This window comes from Sander vitreus, chromosome 2 (assembly GCF_031162955.1).
Source record: "Sander vitreus isolate 19-12246 chromosome 2, sanVit1, whole genome shotgun sequence".
NCBI lineage: Eukaryota > Metazoa > Chordata > Actinopteri > Perciformes > Percidae > Sander > Sander vitreus.
The window spans coordinates 34,350,883-34,373,066 of record NC_135856.1 but is presented as its reverse complement, the minus strand read 5'-3'; the positions used below and the strand labels follow the sequence as shown (position 1 = coordinate 34,373,066).

The 22,184-nt window shown below is 42.4% G+C and overlaps 2 protein-coding genes across 5 annotated transcripts in view; one reads left to right on the top strand and one right to left on the bottom strand.

Moving 5' to 3' along the window:
• Nucleotides 1-734: 734 nt before the first annotated feature.
• LOC144528332 (uncharacterized) lies at nt 735-19,241 on the bottom strand. 3 transcript variants are annotated; one of them, XM_078266892.1, is made up of 6 exons: nt 19,132-19,241; nt 5,601-5,685; nt 5,460-5,489; nt 2,174-2,230; nt 1,790-1,969; nt 735-1,288 (listed from the first exon to the last, which is right to left on the bottom strand). In XM_078266892.1, exons 2-6 carry the CDS (start codon nt 5,679-5,681, stop codon nt 1,181-1,183), a joined length of 456 nt encoding a protein of 151 aa, XP_078123018.1. In that variant the 5' UTR covers nt 5,682-5,685; nt 19,132-19,241; the 3' UTR covers nt 735-1,180. The 3 variants fall into 3 exon arrangements, with proteins under 3 accessions (XP_078123018.1, XP_078123012.1, XP_078123019.1); XM_078266886.1 differs by having other exon boundaries at nt 5,379-5,489; nt 19,132-19,240; XM_078266893.1 differs by lacking the exon at nt 5,460-5,489.
• A 67-nt stretch (nt 19,242-19,308) lies between these two features.
• Nucleotides 19,309-22,184, top strand: part of tmem176 (transmembrane protein 176) — a 31,370-nt gene continuing 28,494 nt past the window's right edge. For both annotated transcript variants that reach the window (XM_078266873.1, XM_078266864.1), the window contains exon 1: nt 19,309-19,426. The gene's annotated coding sequence lies outside the window, so the exon portion shown is untranslated. The remainder of the gene's footprint in view (nt 19,427-22,184) is intronic.

Below are 22,184 nucleotides of genomic sequence, written 5' to 3'. Positions count from 1 at the left end.
CAATATCATCACCATTCAGAGTGGATAGGTGGAAACTACTAAAATCAATGCCTCTTGCTGTAGATATAGAGCATAACTTTGTTTTGTTCGCATTTAAAACAATTTTAAGATCAATTAAAACACATTGAAGGGCATTAAAAGAAGTTTGTCATTTCTCAACAGCCAGCTGTGGAGAGGTAGAAATGCAATACAAAATACAACCATCCGCATAAAGGTGTGGAACACCTTTTGTTACTGGTCAAGATTTTGATTGAATGTTTTCTGCCTTGATGCATTGAATCAAATCCAATATTTCTTACTGTTTGAATAAGCAGAAGATGCTCAACAGTGTCAAAAGCTTTTGACAGGTCAACAAAAATAGCAGCACAAGTATTCCTTTTGTCCATACAAGAAACTATATCAGTAAAGGACAATTCTGGCGCAAAATGAACCTAGGGGTTATTAACAGATGTGTACCCACTCTGTCGCTCTCTGGGACATGTTTTCATGCTAATCGAATGTGTTTGTAGCTTGAAAGACGCTAGCGCAGACCGCTGATTAGCTAGTATTCGGGGCACAGGGAAAATAAAAAAAATAATATATCGTAAACTGATATTACTCACCAATATATATTTTTGAGGCAGATGGTGATTTTTATTTATATATATATATATATATATATATATATATTAATCAATAATGCAACAGTATTTTACACACATAAAAACAAACAGTCTCAAAAAGGATCCCTTAGATTTCTTTCCATTTCTTTTTATTGTGACCCAGACACATACTGACATTTGTGACATTTCACAATATAACGATCAACTTGTCAGTGCTCTTCATGTCTATATGACCTCAAACTGTACTTTGGCATTTACTGTTGATGATCAAACCACAGATACACTGATATGGATATATATGCAATAAGCTGATATTGGTATCTGTCTACCTCTAATACTAGGGTTTGATATAAAAAACAACAATACTTTCCTGTAAAACATTATTATATGCCAACGCCATGCAGGCAAACAAGGTAGGCTCTGTTGAAACCAGAATCTGATGGCTGATCTCATGAGCAGACCTTTGTTTTAAGTGCTTGGTTTTAGGATTTGTTGTGTGTGTGTTGTGCGCGCACATGTGTGTGTGTGTGTGTGTGTGTGTGTGCGTGTGTGCGTGCATGTGTGTGTGTGTGCGCGTGTCAGTCTGTTTTTAGTGCCTTGAGGGCAGAGACAGACAGGAGGGAGTGCAGCAGCACGGCTGCCATATTGTAGAGCAGCAGCAGCAGTGTCACACTCCAGCAGTAGGCCTGCAGGAGACAAGAAAACACATCATACTTCTACCCATGGAAGTAACTAAACTACATCAACAGTCATCTACAATAATCTACAATTACATAATCAACACTGCATCTTCTCATGAGACAGGACTATCCACTTTTCTTTTTCTCCATCCATCCATCCATCGTTGGGTCGGGGAGGGGGCAGCAGGGGACCCCAAACTTCCCTTTCCCAAGCCACATTAACCAGCTGTTACTGGGGATGCAGAGGCTTTCCCAGGCCAGGGTGGAGATATAATCCCTCCACCTTGTCCTGGGTCTTCCCAGAGGCTTTTCCTTTTCTCTTATGTCAGAAATTGGGTGTTGCTGCTACCTTCTTTCCATCCTTCTACAGTATCTATACATCCATTGATTTATCTTTATCATCATCACCATTCCTCCATATCGCCCATCCATCCATCGTGTTTTTTTTATTGTCTTCACTTTAGAAAAAAACAGAAAAGAAAGGTTTGATGAAAGCAACACACTGACCCTCAGCTGGTCCTCGGGACATCCATATCTTGAATCTCTGTAATTATAGTCATGAAACGTGATCACATTGGACCCACACAGGTCATTGCTGTTCACCATGCTGAGGCTGTAGCAGTAGAGGCAGAAGGCCAGCAGCGTCCCCAGCAGGCCAACCACATTACTGCATGCACAACCTCGAAGCTGTGGAGGGGGGCATCAGGTTCCATCACAGTGCACTTTGATACTCCCATACATTATATTGTTTAAATGTAAAAAATTGAAATGACTGTAAACACAAGTTATTATTTTGGTGGGGCCATAACAACAATGGCTTATGCCTCAAGTACAGGTAGGCTGAGTATGAGTTAGTTAGTTAGTTTAAAATAGCTTGTTATGTGAACGTACCAGTAGTCTTCTGGAGTTCTTCTCATTGGCAATGGTCAATGATCCTCCTGCCACAATCTGCAATACACACACACACACACACACACACACACACACACACAAACAAACACACAGTTTTGGACTTTTACTGGGAGACAGCTGCTTTTATCACAGTTAATAAAGCAGGTATCCAGATTTTGTGATTTAGAGTGCAGACCTTTTACATATAAATGAAAGTCCGTTACATTTAAGCCAAACAAGTTCACACAATGCTGATTACACCACTGACCACCAGGTAAATCTTTGTATTTCTCAGTACAGCAGAGGGTGATGTGTGTGGAGACGCTGAAGGACACTCATACAGCTGATTGTACTCAGAACCATATGTTTGTTTGTTTGCTGGCAGAAGGTCCATTTTCCAGTTTGTTACTTCAGCCACTAGGTGGCGGTGTCACGCGCTAAGTAGTTGACCTCTTGGTCGCTCTCTTTTTTCTTTCTGGCCGATCAGGGAAGCAGCACAGTGGAGAATGCGGAGTACATTGTGTGAAATAAATAGCTAAATATTGCAATAACTGGTTAAAACATGTATGTACAAAAGGTTAAAGTTATATCTGTGTCCATCTCATAACGGGATGATATGTTGTAGATGAGATTGACTTTGGATGGATGTCGATGGTTTCATGTGTAGCGGCCGACGCATGTGTCAGCAAGGTATTGTTAGCATGCATAAAGACTCACCTATGCCATTGTATGTGGTTATTGGTAAAATACACAACAACTGTATTTTTTATTGTATTTAGACATCAGAGTGACAAGTGTGTGAAGTTGTGCGCTCCATGTTAAAGCCTGTTTTTGGAGTCTGTAGTCAAACTGTCAAACTGTACATTTGAATCAGCCTGAATTTATTGTAATGGTATATTTTTATTGTTTTATTTTGTTTTCTATGTCAGTGTCAGTGCCCACTGCCGTATGTTTTGGATTTGTGGTTTTAATCATTTTGTTTGGCCTTCTGTCAAATTGCAACAAATTATAAATATTACTAGAATAAACCAACCTCAAAGAAGTTATTGTGTCCTGTATGGGTCTCAGTTCATCAGGCTCAGTGTCAAAGAAACTGCCATTATCATGCTATGCTTCCCCGTGTAACTTACTGATGCTACATCGACACAGTTACTTCAGTCTATGGTTGAAACACTGTCAATATACGGCATATGACTGAGCATGATTCATAAGAAGTTTTCTGACCTGCCGCCACCATGGTTAATGTTTGGTTAAGTCTAGACAACTAAAATGACTTGGTTATGGCTCGGTAAAAATCTGTCCTTAGTTCATCCTTGGAGTAAATCCATTCTGTCAGAGTAAAGTAAGTCTGTTGCTGGTTCAAACTGTTCAAAAAGTATCTGCAGCAACATTTAACCAATGTAAAAGTCCATTATTTTCATTGTCACTTGAAAACCTCTACCCATCATGCAACAACAGGTATGTGTGTTGCATCTGCCATATAATTTTGGTGTATATGTGTGCATTATTTTACACAAGGATTGTTTGGATGGAGAGCAGATTGTTTGTTTCCCCCTTGTTGCAGTGAGAGTTATTAGAGACTTAGGCCTACTTAAGAAAAGCAGTGGGATTCATACTAATGCTGCATTGCTGTGGTCTCTCCCCTCTCTGCCTGTCAAGGGATTGTGTAATACAGGCAGACTGACAGTGTAACCAATCAGAGAGCCAGAATACACAGCTACGCTGTGGAGAACTGTAAGCGAGTGAGCAAGGTTGGTCAGCGGCACTCTGTGTACTGCTCATGTAAGAACATTGTTGTGGAGTCAATAAACTACTGGCTCGGAGTGAAAATTCAACACCCTCTTACCTAAAGGACAGAATAGGATGATTGCCAATGACTCCAAAACCACATGTAAGACAGTTCTATTTAAAACAGTGAAACGCTTTTAACACCTCACTACCAGGGCAGTTTTAACATGTGTTCTATTCTTCTATTTAACATTGTGAAACGGAACTTTTAAGTTTAGGCAACAAATGTTGTTGTGTTAATTAAACTGTGGTTAGGTTTAGGCAACAGTTATGGTTACGTCTGTAACAAAGTCAGTTAATTAAAAAGTAGACACGTATTCTGGCCTCCTGTGTTGGTTTGACCCATCCATCATCACCCAAACCTTCCTCCTTAAGCTTTGGTTGTACTCGTGCGTGACACTGCCGCGAGTCCCGCAGATACAAGCTACGAGCTTGTACAGGCGCTGTTCAAAGCAAGATTCCCCAAAATGCCAGGGGGCATGCAAACAAAATATCCGGTGAAAGTAAGCACTTACATACTGCCAAACATTGCATCTGTGTACTCTAATTATTAACGTTACTGTGGCTTACCTTCTTGTCGAAATTACTGTCTGCCTCGGACACTATGGCGACCATAAACATAGCTTTACCCAGAGTTTTGCGTTCTTATATTCTGTCACGTTTATTCCTGGTTTGCGCTCGCAAGAACAACTACAGGTCGCCTCCTACAATGGTAAATGTAAATATGGCTCGTTATAAGCTGCTTGCAGAATCGACCTAAACGGACGTTTTTTTCTGTACAAATAAGCTGGATGAGCATCCTTCCAGTGCTGCAGCACGGGAATGTGGGTATCCTGAGAAATACAGAGAGCTCTCCCTGGCCGTGATTGGCTTTATCCGCATTGTGTGAATTTGTGGGTAGTAATTATCATTAAAGCAGCCAGACAATTGCTTTTTTACATTACAGTAGTATAAACTTGCAGCCAGGAGGAAACATTCTGTACACAAGGGTTGAGCTGACAGTTGAGTTGTTGTTTTCAGTCACCAGAGAGAGGGGAGCTCTAAAACAAAAAGCTCATTGATGCTATAGTACACTCTATTCAATTTTATTCATAGTATCAAATCCTAACAGGAGTTATGTCAGAACACTTTACAGATAGAGTAGGTCTGGACCACACATTGAGTTCACACATCTGAGAGCAGTCCAATGGAGATTTTACAACTGTCACCCCTACATGTACTGTAGGTGCTCTTATAGGTCTATTAGGGTTATATATTACCCAGATTTGAGATATATGTTGATGTCTTTGGTTATCTTTTTTAGGTCTGAGCTGTTGTAAAACATTACATGCAAGTGCAGACTATCTGCAAGAGCTTGTCACCTTTTGTATATTTGACCCCCTGACTAGCATTAGAAAAAGAATTATATGGTACATACTAGTATTCCTAAAACAAGTGGCAGAATGAAGAGTTTTGGCAGATTTTGGTCAGTGTAAGCGAGTGGGACAGACAAAAGCACCTGGAACAGCCCCAACAGGATGGTCACCACCTACACACACAGACAGACAGAGTTTGTTACACTCTACTCAATAATCATTTATTGGAAGTTAGGTATAAATAAAGTGGAGTCCAGCCGGACTGAGTGGTGTCCTGATCTCACCCCAGCAGTTTCAGGGTCAAACCAGGCGGAGAGGCGATGTAACCTTGGTTCAACTGCTGACACTGCACTCTCAGAGGACATGTTTCTGCAAAACAAGAAACTCCAGTCAGGTACAAAAGCAGAACTGACTGAACCATTTATGTTAGAAAACAATGTTGCATTGCATGAACAAGGTCCAATCCCACTCCCTGTCCAGCAGCCAAGTGACCTGTACTGGACTCCAGAGGGGGAATGTAAATACTACTGAACTCATCCTCACTTTCTACTTCTACTCCAACACGTCAGAGGGAAAGGTGGAACTTTTACTCTACACCTACTACTTCTACTACACTACAATTATCTGACAGCTTTAGTTACAAATTAAGATTTTTACATACAAAACATGAAGAGCTTATAAAATATGATGTCTTTATAAATGTAACTATAGATACTGCTTCACTGCCAGTGGCCTGGGTGTACTGCTAGTACTCCCCCTGACCTTTGTATTATAAGTGTTACTAGTGCACTAGTTTGGAACAGCCGACTTCTTGGTATTGCTGCTTGCAGCTTTCTCCACAACCATTGTACTCCGAAATTACTTGAGAGAGGAGGCCCCCAAAGCAACCCCACTGTATACTCCTGACTTACTGTGTACTTCTACTCCAACGAAAACATTGTACTACTACATTTACCTGACAGATAAATATTACTGGCTACGTCACAGATTCAGATTTTACTCACAAAATATAACAATTCAAATAAAATAGTTTTTTATTCATTAAACTATCAGAATCAGGAAAGGATTGAATGCCAAGTAAGTAACACTTACAAGGAGTCTGCTTTGGTGGATGGTGCAAACATACACAATATATTAATATCGGGCAGTGGTGACATAAAGGTTAAAGAAGCGAGCTTGTGACCGGGAGGTCGTCAGTTTAATCCCCAGACCGACAGAATAAAAATCTGGGTAAGTGAAAGAGCAGCACTTATCCCTCCCTCATTACCACCACTGAGGTGCCCTTAAGCAAGGCTCTTAACCAACCGTTCCAGTGGAGCTGCTCAGTGGCCAGCAGATCAGACTGTAGTTGTACTGGGCAGCTTCCAGGTATGAATGTGAAATGTGTGAATGTGACAGGTCGTCTTACAAATCAACTTACTTGGATAAATAAAGGTTACATTAAAAAATTGTTTTAAATATTCAAAGGAATTTGATGAAACAAATTGATGAAATAAATAAGCAAATATGTACAATATAACTGCTTAACTATAAGAAGAGAAGGCTGAATGGTTTAACAGGTGTAAAGTCCAGGATGTTGGTGTTGTTGCAATGTTTACTCTAGGTATCCAGCATGAAATAAGAGTTGGAAGCTCCACCCTGAACCCACGTTAAGTAGGTTAAAAGGAAGACACTGTTTGCCTGGGGCCCAAATAACTCTATTATTATATTGAACATTTCAGTTGACAAGTCGCACCAAAACTAATAATTTAGTCATTTTAGTCAAACTGATTTAACATAGGATTTTATCTGATAGATCTTATCAAATCTTATCAAAAGAAAAACGTGCATACTGACATCATCCTCACTTCACAACATGTCTGGCATAGCGAGACCTTCCTCCACAGTGCCACGAAGGAAGCATTCCTGGATCGGAGAAAAATGTGCTCTGGTTTTTTGGCATTTCTTTAAACCAATCACAATCGTCTTGGGTAACGCTAAACTCTGGATGGAGCCACGGTGCCTCTGCAAAATAGCCTCGGGAAGGAACTTGTTTTGGTGAAACGTGTACGTTCAAAAGTTTTAGTCGTGCAACAGAAAACAATGATTGGACAGATAGTTTAGCTAGCTGCCTGGATTTACCCTGCAGAGATCTGAGGAGCAGTTAACCATAGTCCTCAGAAATCCACCGGAGTTTAAAATTTCCACACAAAGAAAGCAGAAGGTAATGGTCATCCGAAAACGGACATCCGTAAAGAGGGACATCAGGCGGAATTTCTGGCAGAACGACAGCAATCCCGGAAGTGGAACGTCGTGGATATAGACTACTTCACAACTGTCTTTAGCAGTTTAGATAGCATAAACTCAACTGTCCTGCTGTTATTAGGATACAGACAGACACATGAACTAAGCACAGACAACTGTCCAGCGGTTATTACAGACATTTGCCTCATAGACTTAGGGTGGTGCCCCATGCGCCACCTATCTGGCCCGTTATGAGAGCAAATCAGCAAAAAGATCCATTAATAAACAGCCTCAGTCAGTGTTTAGTGACGGCGGTTATCGTTAATGAATTTAGCACTTCAGCAGAGGTATTCATTTCCAAACAAGGCTTAGTGGCTTGACGGTTACAAATATGGATGTAATTAGCGGAGGTGTTTTTTCCCGGCGGTAATGATATTAGTGTTATAAGTTAGAACACTTACACAACCGGACCCAGGATGAGTCTGACACATGCTTCATGCTTCTTGCGGTCAGCGCGGTCGGTGCGGACAGCGATATTACACAACAGCGGCCTAGGCAACTTTGTGTGAAGGACCATGCGCGCCGTCCGCAGCGCCCCGACCGCACTTAATGTAAGAAGCATACAACAACTTTTACTTGACTTGTTTACTTTTGTCGTCTTTATCACCCTGAACGTCCCACGAATGAGAGAACACAGTGGCTTCCATGTTTACACCCGTAGGTCAGCGTGCTGGGTGGGACGTCTTTTACGCATACATCAGGCAGCACATATGCTTACTTCACAGAATGTCAAGGCAAATGTGTGAGGATTAATATCTTTTGAAACAAACCTTTGTTTTATACACATGACACATGCTGCCATAACTGTTTCTGTTTCTGTAGCAGCCTCCCACTAAGGTAAGCTGTGAATAGTCACGTGATTCATGAGCCTTAAATCCAGTGATGAGAATAACAGCGTTATAAATAACGGCGTTACTAACTTTTTTTCAGTAACGAGTAATCTAATTGATTACTCTTCCCATCTTAATAACGCCGTTAACGTTACTGCCAAAAAATGCGGGGCATTACTATATTTGAAGCTGTTTTTTTCATCAGACCAACTAGATTCTGAGCCGAGAGGCAAAGACTTTTTTTTTACTGTTCTTCCTTGGTTAGTGGGCAGTGCACGACCCAAGCGCATAAATGCTGACGATTGGCTGAGGTTGAGTAAAATGTCATGGTAAGCCAATCAGAGGTAGAGTTGGGTGGGTGTTTGAAAGCACGCATAGTCGGACACACAAGAACAACACAAGCGAGTCAGTCAACGAGAGAGAGACAGGTATGGCGATATGAAATCAAGGAGAGGGTTAACTTTTCCTGCTACAGATTTTCCACCGTGGTCAGAAAACACAGGGGAGACACTTTGTTTCTCTTACTATATGACTCTAGAGTCGGCACTCACTGGAAAGCTAATCGCCGTCACTCTCTCACTTCTCCCTTGCTCTATCACCCACTCCCCACACACACACACACACGTCGGCTTGACGCACACACCAGCGCACAAGTATAAACATCAGGCCACTTACGTTATTTGAGTTTAATTTCATTTTGCCCAGTTGCCTGTTGAGGTGTATTTGTATCGATCCACATATAAACATAATATCTACATACATGACATTTGATTGGAGGCTAGTCTCACTTTGTCCCACAGCAACATTAAAATAGTTTAGATTTGTGTACATTGTTTCTGTTAATAATGTATTGTATTAAGTGTCCATTTCATTATAATATTCAGATTTATCATAAATAATTGAACATGCACATGTATTTTAAGTTTCATTAAAGAGGGGTAGGTGGAGGTGGGGTCACATTTGAGCATTTAAAAATGTAATTGAAAGTAACGCAATAGTTACTTTCTGAAGTAACTAGTTACTTTCATAATTTGTAACTGAATAACTAATTTAGTTACTTTTTTGGACGAAGTAACTAGTAACTGTAACTAATTACTTTTTAAAAGTAACTTGCCCAACACTGCTTAAATCTGTGAAAGTCTTGATTAACCTGCAACGCTTTTCTCTCCTGATGTGACGGCGCTATTCTTTCCTCCAAAAGGGAGCCTCAGCCGGTGTGGTCTATAAAGCCCATCTATCCGGATCTATTTTAGGACATTTTTTTTGTCTTGGTGAACGTGGGATAGTTCTCCCCAATAAAGAGCGTCGTGATGACGCCTACTCTGGATGGCGTATGGCCCGTCTGATACAGGCAGAAGAACAAGGGACTCACACTATTTAAATTATTTGTTCTGATGGTAGGCCACTGTCGCTGTCATTACCTCAGCTAAAATTCCTCATGCACGCTGTTCAAAAAAGGCTGGTACCTCTTTCTCAATTGAACACACCTCAATAAAGTTTATTTCTGAGTATAAGAATATGTTTTCTGCCCCTTCATTGTTCATGACCTGATTGACAGGACAAAAGGTATAGCTTTTTTTCTTTAGCATCCAAGTTGTGCTGTCTGAAAGGGCTTGCAGGTTTCACTTCATTCTCCTCAAATTATACTGGGTTAACACAGTGGAATTTTTCCTTTTGATAGAAAATCCAGCCATATTTCTTTCATTGCTTTTTAAAATACTGCACTTTAGTTTTCAAGTAGAAAACAAAGGGATAGCCATGGTGCAGCTCTCCCAGTATATTGAATAAATTGTCCTCAATAGAAGAGCATGATTCTTCTCATCTGTTGCCTCATCATGTGTCTCTCATCATCACTATTGCCCTATTTCACCCTGTGAGCCAAAACCTCAGATTTCCCACTGTTCTGAATGTTCCCGTTTCAACATTGTTTTCTGCTCTGGGCTCCGTATGATGTCATGCCGAGCCAGGTTCCCATCATAGACAGTTAAAGAAATGGACCAACAGATCCCGTTGCTCTGGACGGAGACCAGTGAAGTATATTAAAAGCACTTTTCCGGTGAGGGTTGAGTGTTAATGCGCAGCTGCAAACTGAGCTTGCCGACGTAGATGTGATGTGAGCAACCTGTTTGAAAGTTGTAAGTCTTCTGGTAGCTGTGCCAAGTGAAATCTCAATCATTCCGAATCTTGCAGAGACGGAGAACGTAGGTATATATAAGGACATAACATAGGCACAGGCTTATTATTGCTAACTAAAATGATAGTTAACATTAGTAATTAAACTTAAACAGCTAATGTAAGTCGAAACTGCCTGCGAGTTTCTCCTGTACTGTACGGTAATTTGTCTACTACAGAAAGTCGCGTTGTTTTGACACAATCGTTAGCCTATTTTTACAAAAGCGGCTGCTACGGAGCCATAATGTGAGATACAAGGTAATGGAGCCTTTTATACATTGTCGTGTTTCTTTAGAAATAAAAAATGGACAAATAGAGTCTTTAAACGCTTCAGATGTAAAGTTATTTGCTGTCAAAGTGACGTCAAAATGAATGGCAGTCAATGGAATGCTAACTGCGGGTGAGTGCTAGGTAGCATCAAAATGGCGCCATAGGAGGTACGCTTTGTAGAAGCCATAGACAGTATATAAGAATGGACCAACAGATCCCGTTGCTCTGGACGGAGACCAGTGAAGGCCATTAGAAGCACTTTTCCGTTGAACGCAGAGCGTTACTGAGCAGCCTCCAACTGAGAGAGATGACGTAGATGTGACGTGAGCAACCTGTCTGAAAGTTGTAAGTCTTCTGGTAGCTGTGCCAAGAGAAATCTCAATCATTCCCAATCTTGCAGAGACGGAGAGCGTAGGTATATGTAAGGAGATAACATGGACACAGGCTAATTATTGCTAACTAAAATGCTAGTTAACATTAGTAATTAAACTTAAAGAGCTAATGTAAGTCGAAACTGTCTGCGAGCTTCTCCTGTACTATATGGTAATTCCTCTACTATGAGACAGTAAGTCCCGTGGTTATGACACAATTGTTAGCCTATTTTTTACAGAAACGTCTGCTACGGAGCCATAACGTGAGGTACAAGGTAACGGAGCCTTTTATACATTGTCGTGTTTCTTTAGAAATAAACAATGGACAAATAAAGTCTTTAAACGCTTTAGAGGTAAAGTTATTCGCTGTCAAAGTGATGTCAAAATGAATGGCAGTCAATGGAATGCTAACGGGGGGTGAGTGCTTATTAGCATCAAAATGGCGCCATAGGAGGTTTGGGTTGTGAAGAGACGCTTACCCCCTTGATAGAGGCTGGCTTACCCCCTTGGTTCCCATGCTCCAGGCATAGGGGGAACAGCAGGTGATACGGGTGCAGGGCCGCTGCAGCACTAACATGGCAGAGATGGGGAAATTGTGCAGCTTAAATAGGCTGCCAAATTGAGAGAGTGTGTTTGGTATATGATACAAAGAGTGAAACGTGTGTTTACAGCAGTGCAGCTTGAATTGACTGCCTGAACTAGCTACTGAGGGTAGGAACAAAAACTGACCGGTAGATTGAGAGCTTTGCCTTCTGGCTCAGCTCTCTTTTCGTCACAACGGTGCGATAAATTGAATGTAATACCGCACCCGCTGTGCCGATTCTCCGACCAATCTCCCGCTCCCTTGTCCCCTCACTCGCGAACAAGACCCCAAGGTACTTGAACTCCTTCACTTGGGGTAAGGACTCATTCCTGGAGAAGGCACTCCATCGGTTTCCTGCTGAGAACCATGGCCTCCGATTTAGAGGTGCTGATCCTCATCCCAGCCGCTTCACACTCGGCTGCGAACCGATCCAGTGAGTGCTGAAGGTCACAGGCCGATGATGCCATCAGGACCACATCATCTGCAAAAAGCAGCGATGAGATCCCCAGCCCACCGAACTGCAACCCCTCTCCACCCCGACTACGCCTCGATATCCTGTCCATAAATACTACAAACAGGATTGGTGACAAAGTGCAGCCCTGGCGGAGGCCAACTCTCACCTGAAACAAGTCCGACTTACTGCCGAGAACCCGGACACAGTTCTCGCTTTAGTCGTACAGAGATTGGATGGCCCTGAGAAGGGACCCCCTCACCCTGTACTCCCACAGCACCTCCCACAGTATCTCCCGGGGCACCCAGTCATACGCCTTCTCCAGATCCACAAAACACATGTAGACCGGTTGGGCATACTCCCAGGCTCCCTCCAGGATCCTGCGAGAGTAAAGATCTGGTCCGTTGTTCCACGACCAGGACGGAATCCGCATTGTTCCTCTTCAACCTGAGATTCGACTATCGACCGAACCCTCCTTTCCTGTACCTTGGAGTAGACTTTACCGGGGAGGCTGAGAAGTGTGATACCCCTGTTATTGGCACACACCCTCTGGTTCCCCGGTCTGCCACTCCTTAGGCACCGTCCCAGACTTCCACGCAATGTTGAAGAGGCGTGTCAACCAAGACAACCCCTCCACACCCAGAGCCTTAAGCATTTCTGGACGGATCTCATCAATTCCTGGGGCTTTGCCACTGTGGAGTTGTTTAACTACCTCAGCAACCTCCACCAGGGAAATTGACGACAATCCCCCATCATCCTCCAGCTCTGCCTCTACCATAGAGGGCGTATTAGTCGGATTTAGGAGTTCCTCAAAGTGCTCAACCGCGCTATTACCTCCTCAGTTGAGGTCAACAGTGTCCCATCCTTACTGTGCACAGCTTGGATGGTTCTCTGCTTCCCCCTCCTGAGGTGGCGAACGGTTTTCCAGAAGCACCTTGGTGCCGACCGAAAGTCCTTCTCCATGTCTTCTCCGAACTTCTCCCACACCCGCTGCTTTGCCTCTTTCACGGTAGAGGCTGCAGCCCTTCGGGCCCTTCGGTACCTTGCAACTGCCTCCGGAGTCCTCTGGGATAACATATCCCGGAAAGACTCCTTCTTCAGTCGGACGGCTTCCCTGACCACCGGTGTCCACCACGGTGTTCGTGGGTTACCGCCCCTTGAGGCACCTAAGACCCTAAAACCACAGCTCCTCACCGCAGCTTCAGCAATGGAAACTTTGAACATTGTCCATTCGGGTTCAATGCCCCCAGCCTCCACAGGGATGCATGAAAAGCTCCGCCGGAGGTGTGAGTTTAAAGTCTGTCGGACAGGGGCCTCCTCCAGACGTTCCCAATTTACCCGCACTACCCGTTTGGGCTTACCAGGTCTGTCCAGAGTCTTCCCCCACCCACTGACCCAACTCACCACCAGATGGTGATCGGTTGACAGCTCCGCCCCTCTCTTCACCCGAGTGTCCAAAACATACGGCCTCAGATCAGATGAAACGATTATAAAATCGATCACTGACCTTTGGCCTGGGGTGCTCTGGTACCAAGTACACTTATGAGCATCCCTATGTTCGAACATGGTGTTCGTTATAGACAATCCATGACTGGCACAGAAGTCCAACAACAAACAACCACTCTGGTTTAGATCAGGGAGGCCGTTCCTCCCAATCACGCCTCTCCATGTGTCTCCATCATTTCCCCCGTGCGCATGTAAAAAATGTTCTAGTAAAAACACAAAATACAAGTATGAACCTGAAAACAGTAGATAATGTCTTCTTTAAAGAAAAGTCGAGTGCTGGTTAACTTTATAATGTTGCTGTTTTCATATAAAAATAACAAAGCTGCATTTTTAGTTTACGCTAATTAGAAAACCTATTATTTTTTCTTAAAGATAATTTTGTTGGGCTTTTTGCCTTTAACTGATAGGACAGCTATAGACAGGAAAGAGGGAGAGCGAGGGAGGACAACTTGCAGCAAAGGGTCATGGCATGGAATCGAACCTGGGCCACTGCAGTTAGGACTGAGCCTTGGTACATGGGGCGCACGCTCGAGAAGTGTTTATGTTCCTTATTCTTAGCCAGAATTTTATTAAGGCAAACAGTTAACTTTTTTGCCAAACAAATAACCTGACAAGCATGTTAAAATTGGAAATGTCCCCCTATGTACCAAAAATCTCAACCGGAAGTGGTCACCTAAAACCGTGATATGAACCAAACCGTAAATTCTGTGAACCGTTCCACCCCTACTAGGTAGGTAGGATAGATACAATGAATAATAATAACAAAAACAATGAAAAGGTTCATTAAAAAAGGTTGGACTGCAGGAAGAGAATATTTTCGAAAACAATGTCATTATAGAATAATGTTTGAAACCTGCAAACCATATTGAGAGAGAAAGAGGTGCAGACTGTAGAAAAAAAAATACATGAATAGATCCAAAGAACAACAGACCACAGATCATCACATGATCCTGAGACACAGCACTAGATAGGGACAAGACAGTGGATAGCCAGTGTGTTGTATTTGTAAGTGTATTCATGTGTGTGTGTGTGTGTGTGTGTGTGTGTGTGTGTGTGTGTGTGTGTGTGTGTGTGTGTGTGTGTGTGTGTGTGTGTGTGTGTGTGTGTGTGTGTGTGTGTGTGTGTGTGTGTGTGTGTGTATCTGTTTGTACAGGGAGGAAGGAATTGAGAAATAGAGAACAAAATGAGGTAGTGAAAGCAGGGGAAAGGAACAGAGAGTGTGTGAGTGTGTTAGTTCATCAAAACCACATGTCATAATACTCTTAGGAAAGACAGGAATGCTGCAGGATGAGAAGCAGATGTGGTGGGAGTATAGCAAGAGAAGGAAGAGGAGGAAGCTAAAGAGAGTAAGAAAAGAGTGGGCTCTGAGGATAAGGGAAGGGGGAGATTGGTAATGAAATGAATTGACAATGCGCCACAGAAGTGAGGGGGACATTTAGTAAATTAGTAGTCTAGAAACAAACTTGCTTGTTGATTTGATGTGTTTTCATTTACCCATATGATTAACAGTATTGGCATGTTGGTCAGGGGGTTTCAGGATTAATTTGTGATCAGGGGTGGACTGGGACAAAAACTCAGCCCTGGCACTGTAGCCACACCAGCCCACATTCCCACGCCCATGCAGCCCCACCCACGGACACGTTCATTCACCAGAGATGGGGACTCGAGTCTGAGACTCGGACTCGAGTCGCACTTAAGTCGCACAAACAGCTGACTTCAGACTTGACTCGGACTCGACCCAAAAGACTTCAGACTCGAGCTTCGAGACTCGTCAACAACATGTTTTCATGCAATTATAGCTTTTTAAATCTAAATGTATTCATGTATTTCTATTTTCTTTTATTGGCACATATACGTTGGGGAAACGTATGATGAGCTGTATGTCCCCTGCCCTTTGCCATAATGTGCAACATAACGCATGCGTTATGCCTTATGTGCACACACTCACACATAAAAATACATTGACGATGGCGACACCAAGTCCTCCCGGAGTTGTGCCTTTTGTCATTAGTTTTGCTTTCAATAACTTGGTAAACAGAGGCAGTAAGCCAACAGTTACATGCAAGGTGTGCGGCACCAAGATAAATTATGCCGGATCAACAACGTCGAACTTCATCAGGCATCTCAAAACGCACCCAGATAGGTCAGTCACTCACACGCTAAGAAAGTGAAACGTTACATTTAGCATATATTGTCACAGGTAACAAGCTAACCATCGCAAAGTTTTGTGCTAATGCTGGGAACAGGCAAATTGTATCTTTATAGTTAGTAGTTGCTGAGGCTCAGACATCCATGGCGCATAGGAGGCAGGACGCACGGATCCATCTCCCCTGAATCTTCAGGGTTTTCATGTGTACTCCTATAGGCGTACACATCTACGCATCAGGCGTTAAAACCAACTGTACCAAAACACCAAATTAGACTACTATTTAACGCGACAACGAGACATTTTTAACTGGTAATGAAACTGTCTCAATTTAATACTGATGCCGTCAGATGGCCGGACAAACAGCAGTCGGAGCTCCGGCGAAGCTCTGCGCCTGTCAGCAGCGGCTTTTCGCTGCGCAGCCGGTCCCCAAGAGCAGCATGATCACTGGGAGGGTCCGGTAAAGCCTGAACCAGAGTAGACACTGGTAAACAGAGGCACAAGTGGATCAGCTGTTCCACGGTGAAGAGATCAGCTGTTCCACCCCGGTGAAAAGCCCTCTTGTTACTAAAATGATCCCTCTCTTCATACCACACCCCAAACATGACATACAAAATGTCGTGGAACAGAAAAAACAACCAGAGATAGTTATAAGCTATCATTTTATTATCATCACAGTTTGCTAACAGGGGGTGCTGCAGCTTGTAAATCACAGGTCGCTAGACACAGTGCCCTCACTGACCAAGGTGCAAACTAACGAACTAACCAACTTTTTTCTTATTTGCATATTACCATTTAAAATGGTAATAAAATGCATCTCTGCAGTTAAAGACTTATGTTAGCATCTTTGTTCTGTCATCTTCTTCACCCTTGTTGTTTGTTTACTTCCAGTACCGGCAGCCACATGCTAGAACATCATCAACATGCCCACTCGCTGTGACTCTCTTCCCGACCGGCTGGACTTCCTCAGCAACGCTGGCAATGCAAGACTAGGCTGATCTCCATCAGACAGGAAGCTGAACGCTTAGGCAGCACCGGTCCAGGCCCACATACGATGGTCATGGTAGTGCCGTTTTTTTCTCTCTCTTATTATATCCGCATTCACATTTTCATATTCAAATATCTGTGGGGGTTTTTACTATTCAAATATATATTCAAATTTAGAATATTCGTTGACAGCCCTAAGCAGCAGTGATGTCACCCATTGGTTTGCGGACTGCCATTTTAAAACCTTCTATAGAAACAGACTTCTTTTTGGAGTCAAAGGAGTCACCCCCTGCTGGACGTTAGAGAGAATGCAGCTTTAAGGAGCTTCAGCTGTTGTGGTTTTGGACATTTCTGTTGTGGTTTTGGACATTTCTGTTGTGGTTTTGGATATTTCTGTTGCCTGTTTTCTTAATTCTGTCTGTTTCCCGTTTTGTATATTTATTCTGTATATTTCTGTTCATTGTGGTGTAGATTTATCCTGTTTTGTGTATTCTGGTTTGTGTATACTTCTGTTCCCTGTTGTTTGTATTATGTTCTGTTTCCTGTTTTATTTTGATAGTCTAGTTTTCTGTCTTGTCATGTCTAGTTTTGCTTCCTGTGTTTTCCCGCCTGTGTGATTGTCTAATGTGCTCCACCTGTTCCCCAGCCCTGGTGTCACCTGTCCCGTGTGTGCGCGTTACCTAGTTTATTTAGCCCCTGTGTTTCCTTTGTCTCTTGTCAGATAATTTTGTGTCTTGTTCCTGTCAGTTTGTGTGTGTTCGTGTGCGTTTCCCCATGTCAGTTCTGTAGTTCCTATTTTTTTGTACTCTGTTTTTTGGATTACCTCTTTTGGAATTGTCTTTTTCCTGCTGAAGCCTCAGGACTCCCTTGGTTTATTTTTGTGTTTTTGTTCAATAAATCCTCATGTTCAAACCTTCTGCCTACCTGCCTGCCTGCTCCCTTTGTTTGGGTCCATTATTTTCTGCTAATTGTAACAGAACGATCTGACTAACATGGACCCAGCAGTGGTGAGGTTCGAACCGCGTTTCCATCCCTTGGACATTGATGGTAAGCAGTTGCTGGGGTTTATTCGTGGGTTGCATGAAAAGAACCCCATATTTGCCAAGCACCTCATGGAGGTTCGCTGGCAGGTGACTGCAAGAGAGTTTGGCCTTCCATACTACGAGCCTGTCAATCCGCTAGACCCTGTGCTGCCCAGGCTCCCCAGCGTCCCCATGCTCCCCAGTGTCCCCAAGCTCCCCAGCGCCCCAGCACTGCCCAGTGTCCCCGAGTTGACCAGTGTCCCCGAGTTGACCAGTGTCCCAGCACTGCCTAGTGTCCCCGAGCCTTCTAGTGTCTCCGAGAATCCCGGCTGGCTAGCAGCCCCCCAGAATCCCGGCTGGTTAGCAGCCTCCCTGCTCCCCGGCTGGCTAGCAGCCGCCCTAAACCCCGGCCGACGTCCAGCCGCCCTGAATCGGCTATGACCAATTCCCCAGAGACTTTGCCCTTCCCATTCGCCCCTGAGACTGCCCCTGTGACTTTGCTGGTCTCCGGCACCCCTGAGACTGCCCCTGAAACCGCTCCTGAGACTTTGCCGGTCTCCAGCGCCCCTGAGACTGCCCTTGAAACTCTGCTGGTCCCCGGTGCCCCTGAGACTTTGCCGATCTCCGGCTCCCCTGAGACCATTATGTCTCACATTACAGCTCCGTAGCAGACGTTTTTGTAAAAATAGGCTAACGATTGTGACTTACTGTCGCATAGTAGATAAATTACTGTATAGTACAGGAGAAGCTTGCAGGCAGTTTCAACTTACATTAGCTGTTTAAGTTTAATTACTGATGTTAACTAGCATTTTAGTTAGCAATAATTAGCCTGTGCCCATGTTATCGCCTTACATATTTACGCTATCCGTCTCTGCAAGATTGGGAATGATTGAGATTTCTCTTGGCACAGCTACCAGAAGACTTCCAACTTTCAGACATGTTGCTCATGTCACATTTACGTCGTCTCTCTCAGTTGGAGGCTGCGCAGTAATGCTCAGCGCTCACCGGAAAAGTGCTTCTAATATCCTTCACTGGTCTCCGTCCAGAGCAACGGGAGCTGTTGGTCCATTCTTATATACTGTCTATGGGTACATACGGGTATAGACAGGGAGGACCACTTACTGTTTTCTGTTTACCTTTCTAACATTTAAATATGAATACAAATAGTGCCAGATAAAGCAGTGGGTTCCTTACCTCAGCTGTAGGCTGTCACACAGAGGAAACGTTTAGATGAACTTTTAACAGGGAAAACTCCCGACAACAAAAAGATTTCTGGAATGCACCAAACTAGGAGACGAAGTGCGCGGCGAAGGAGGAGCTGAGACAGAGAACACTCTCTCTCTCTCTCTCTCTCTCTCTCTCTCTCTCTCTCTCTCTCTCATAAACAACACATCCTCGCAAGCATCCGCCTGCAAAGAAGAAAAGTAAGGGAGTGGTCGAAAGACGCATTGAAACTTAAAAAGGGCTTTCACTTATCTCGAGATAAAAGGTAGGGATGACACATTTTTGTTCCTTGTAATAACTAGACAGCAGTCTAAATGTCTTCTGTTACCGTCAGAGTTTGACGCCTATGCATTAAGCTCTGATCATGTATGCGTAAAGTGCGCATAGACTAGACTGATGGGAGCACTCATCACGTCTGGCAAGCCGTTACACATCTTATCCAACACTACTATCTGGGATGACATGTCAGAGATCCAGAATAGGATTTTCTTCTAGTCAATCATATTCTCACCCGTCACAATGATATCCGCAATAACATTCTGACTAGTGTAAATAGTTTTAAAGATATCTACTAACTTTAATTGTACTTGTCCAAATTCAAATTAAATTCTCAAAAAGTATAAGATTAATAGTAAGACTGGATATGTATTGCTATTATTGCTATCTATTGATATGTGTAATTGAATTCTTCCCTGTCAAAAAGAGCAAAAATATGATTCTAACTAATCACATGTCTGCTATTAAATGATGCAGCTGTTATCTCTGCAACCCAAACATAAAATGCACGGTTTATTCACAAATACAAGGAGTAAAATGTTAAGATTTGCTTGTACCAAACACTGGGGTGAAATGTTACATCATGAAATTAGGATTATAACAAAAAGTTGATATTGAAACTTATTTAACATTTAAATGACTTTTTAACATAATATTTGTGTGTGTATGGGTTGAGAGGCACTCCTCGGTCTTTTCCAAGAAATTTTAAGAAAAACAATAACAACCAAACTTTTGCTTGGGGCAGGTTGTATGATTTTGTAACCCAGACTCGGCAGTGCTATCTCAAAAATAAATTAGGTTAAAAAATACTTTCTTACCTAAAAATAGTTTTTGTATTTCTAAAATCTGCAGTGTCTGTCACAGGGGGCTGATTCTTCACATGTGTATGGTATGGTAGGTGATTCCAAACTTGCTCCTGAGTGGAGAAATTTGACCCGTGTTACAACTATCCCCGGTCTCCGCTACTATCCAATTGTTACTGGTCATAAGTTTATTTCAGATATCCCAAATGAAAAAACACAGATATCCACAATATACATTTGTGGATATATATATCTATAGTTGTAATTCTGATTGTAGTTATCTGAAATTGCACTTTTACTAGTCATAATGCCAATTACATTTGTACTAGTTAACAATGCATCACTACCAAAATGGGATTTTCAATAAAAGTGGAATATGTTTCACATGTGTAACTGTGGGTAACAGCACCCACTGGGGACAGGAACAGGAACATCAGGAAAAGGTCCTTATCTTTAATGAGAGGCAGCAACACAGCAAACGCAACACAAAGCTGTTCCCACTATCATGAATCATGTTACAGAACTGTGAAGTAGAGCTGTCAGAAGTCTCCAGGCCGACGAGAACGGGAACCAGCTCCAAGTCTTAAGGGACCACACAAATGTGTGTTAGCAGCTTAATTGCAGATCATATATTTCTGCTGCCCAGTTTCTAAAGAAAACTAAATGTAGCTTTAGATTTTTTAAAGCTTTTTTTTTACATTTGTTTTCATTTATTTCTGTACAGGATGACAATCAATGAATAGACTGCTTTGCTTGCCTAAATAGTTTTATTCATCCCTTTGAACATGAAGCCTGCCTCTATTTTCACGATTTGCACATCATACAGAAATAAATGGAAAAAAAACATCCTCGTGGTGCATTTGAAGTTATTGTAAATGTCCTTTTCCTATCTGGTTGTTGTTTTTGTCGTTCAACAGCAATTTACTAGTGAAATAAGTTATTGTTATTCATTATTATTAAATCATTTAATTTTGACCATATGGCCTTAGCAATAAACAAGCCGTTCTTTAATGTCACCATCTGTTGTTTAGTACCCTTTTGTTTTCTTTTCTAACTTTCTTAAAATCGGTTCAGGCACCATTAATTATGTATGCGATTCATTTCGATTAATTAATCACAGAGTATGTAATTAATTAGATAAAAAAAATTTAATCAATTGACAGCCCTAGTAGTTATTAAAGAAAGCAGTCAAAAGTTTGAATATCATCAGTATCGGAGTAAAAGTATTAAACTCATCGAAAATATGTACTGAAGTAAAAGTGGAAGTAGGAGAAAAAAATAATACTACAGTAGAGTACAGATACAACCTTTTAGTATTTAAGTACAGTAGTGAAGTAGTTCTACTTCATTACTATACATCTCTGGAGAAACGATGAGCCGTCATGTGTCAGTTTAACAAAGTTTCACTTCCTACATTTACACTATACACTGAAACCTATGTTTCAATACTTAGAGCATGTTATCTCATTTTAGTTATTGTTACTATTACTCTAGTCTCGCATAGCCAGACCTTCCTCCACAGCACTGCGGAGGAAGGTCTGGCTAGTCCACACAGCATTCCTGGATGGGAGAAAAATGTGCTCTGGTTTATTGACATTTCTTAACACCGATCACAATTGTCAATCAAGTGAATTCAGGTTCCTAATAGCCACAGGAATAAAAGAATGTACCCGAGTCAAACTTTCGTTTAAAAGCATATTTAGGACGGAATCAACACTTTTAAGATTTACCGTTTGTTTTTTCGGTCAAATAGCCTTTTGAATGGGAGTGTGTAGCAGCTCTGCTGCTGCAGACCTCTGTTCACCGATACACACACACACACACACACACACACACACACACACACACACACACACACACACACACACACACACACACACACACTTGGAGAGGAATATTTTCCACAGCTCTTTATTTAATGACCCTATAAGCAGTGTATTGGCC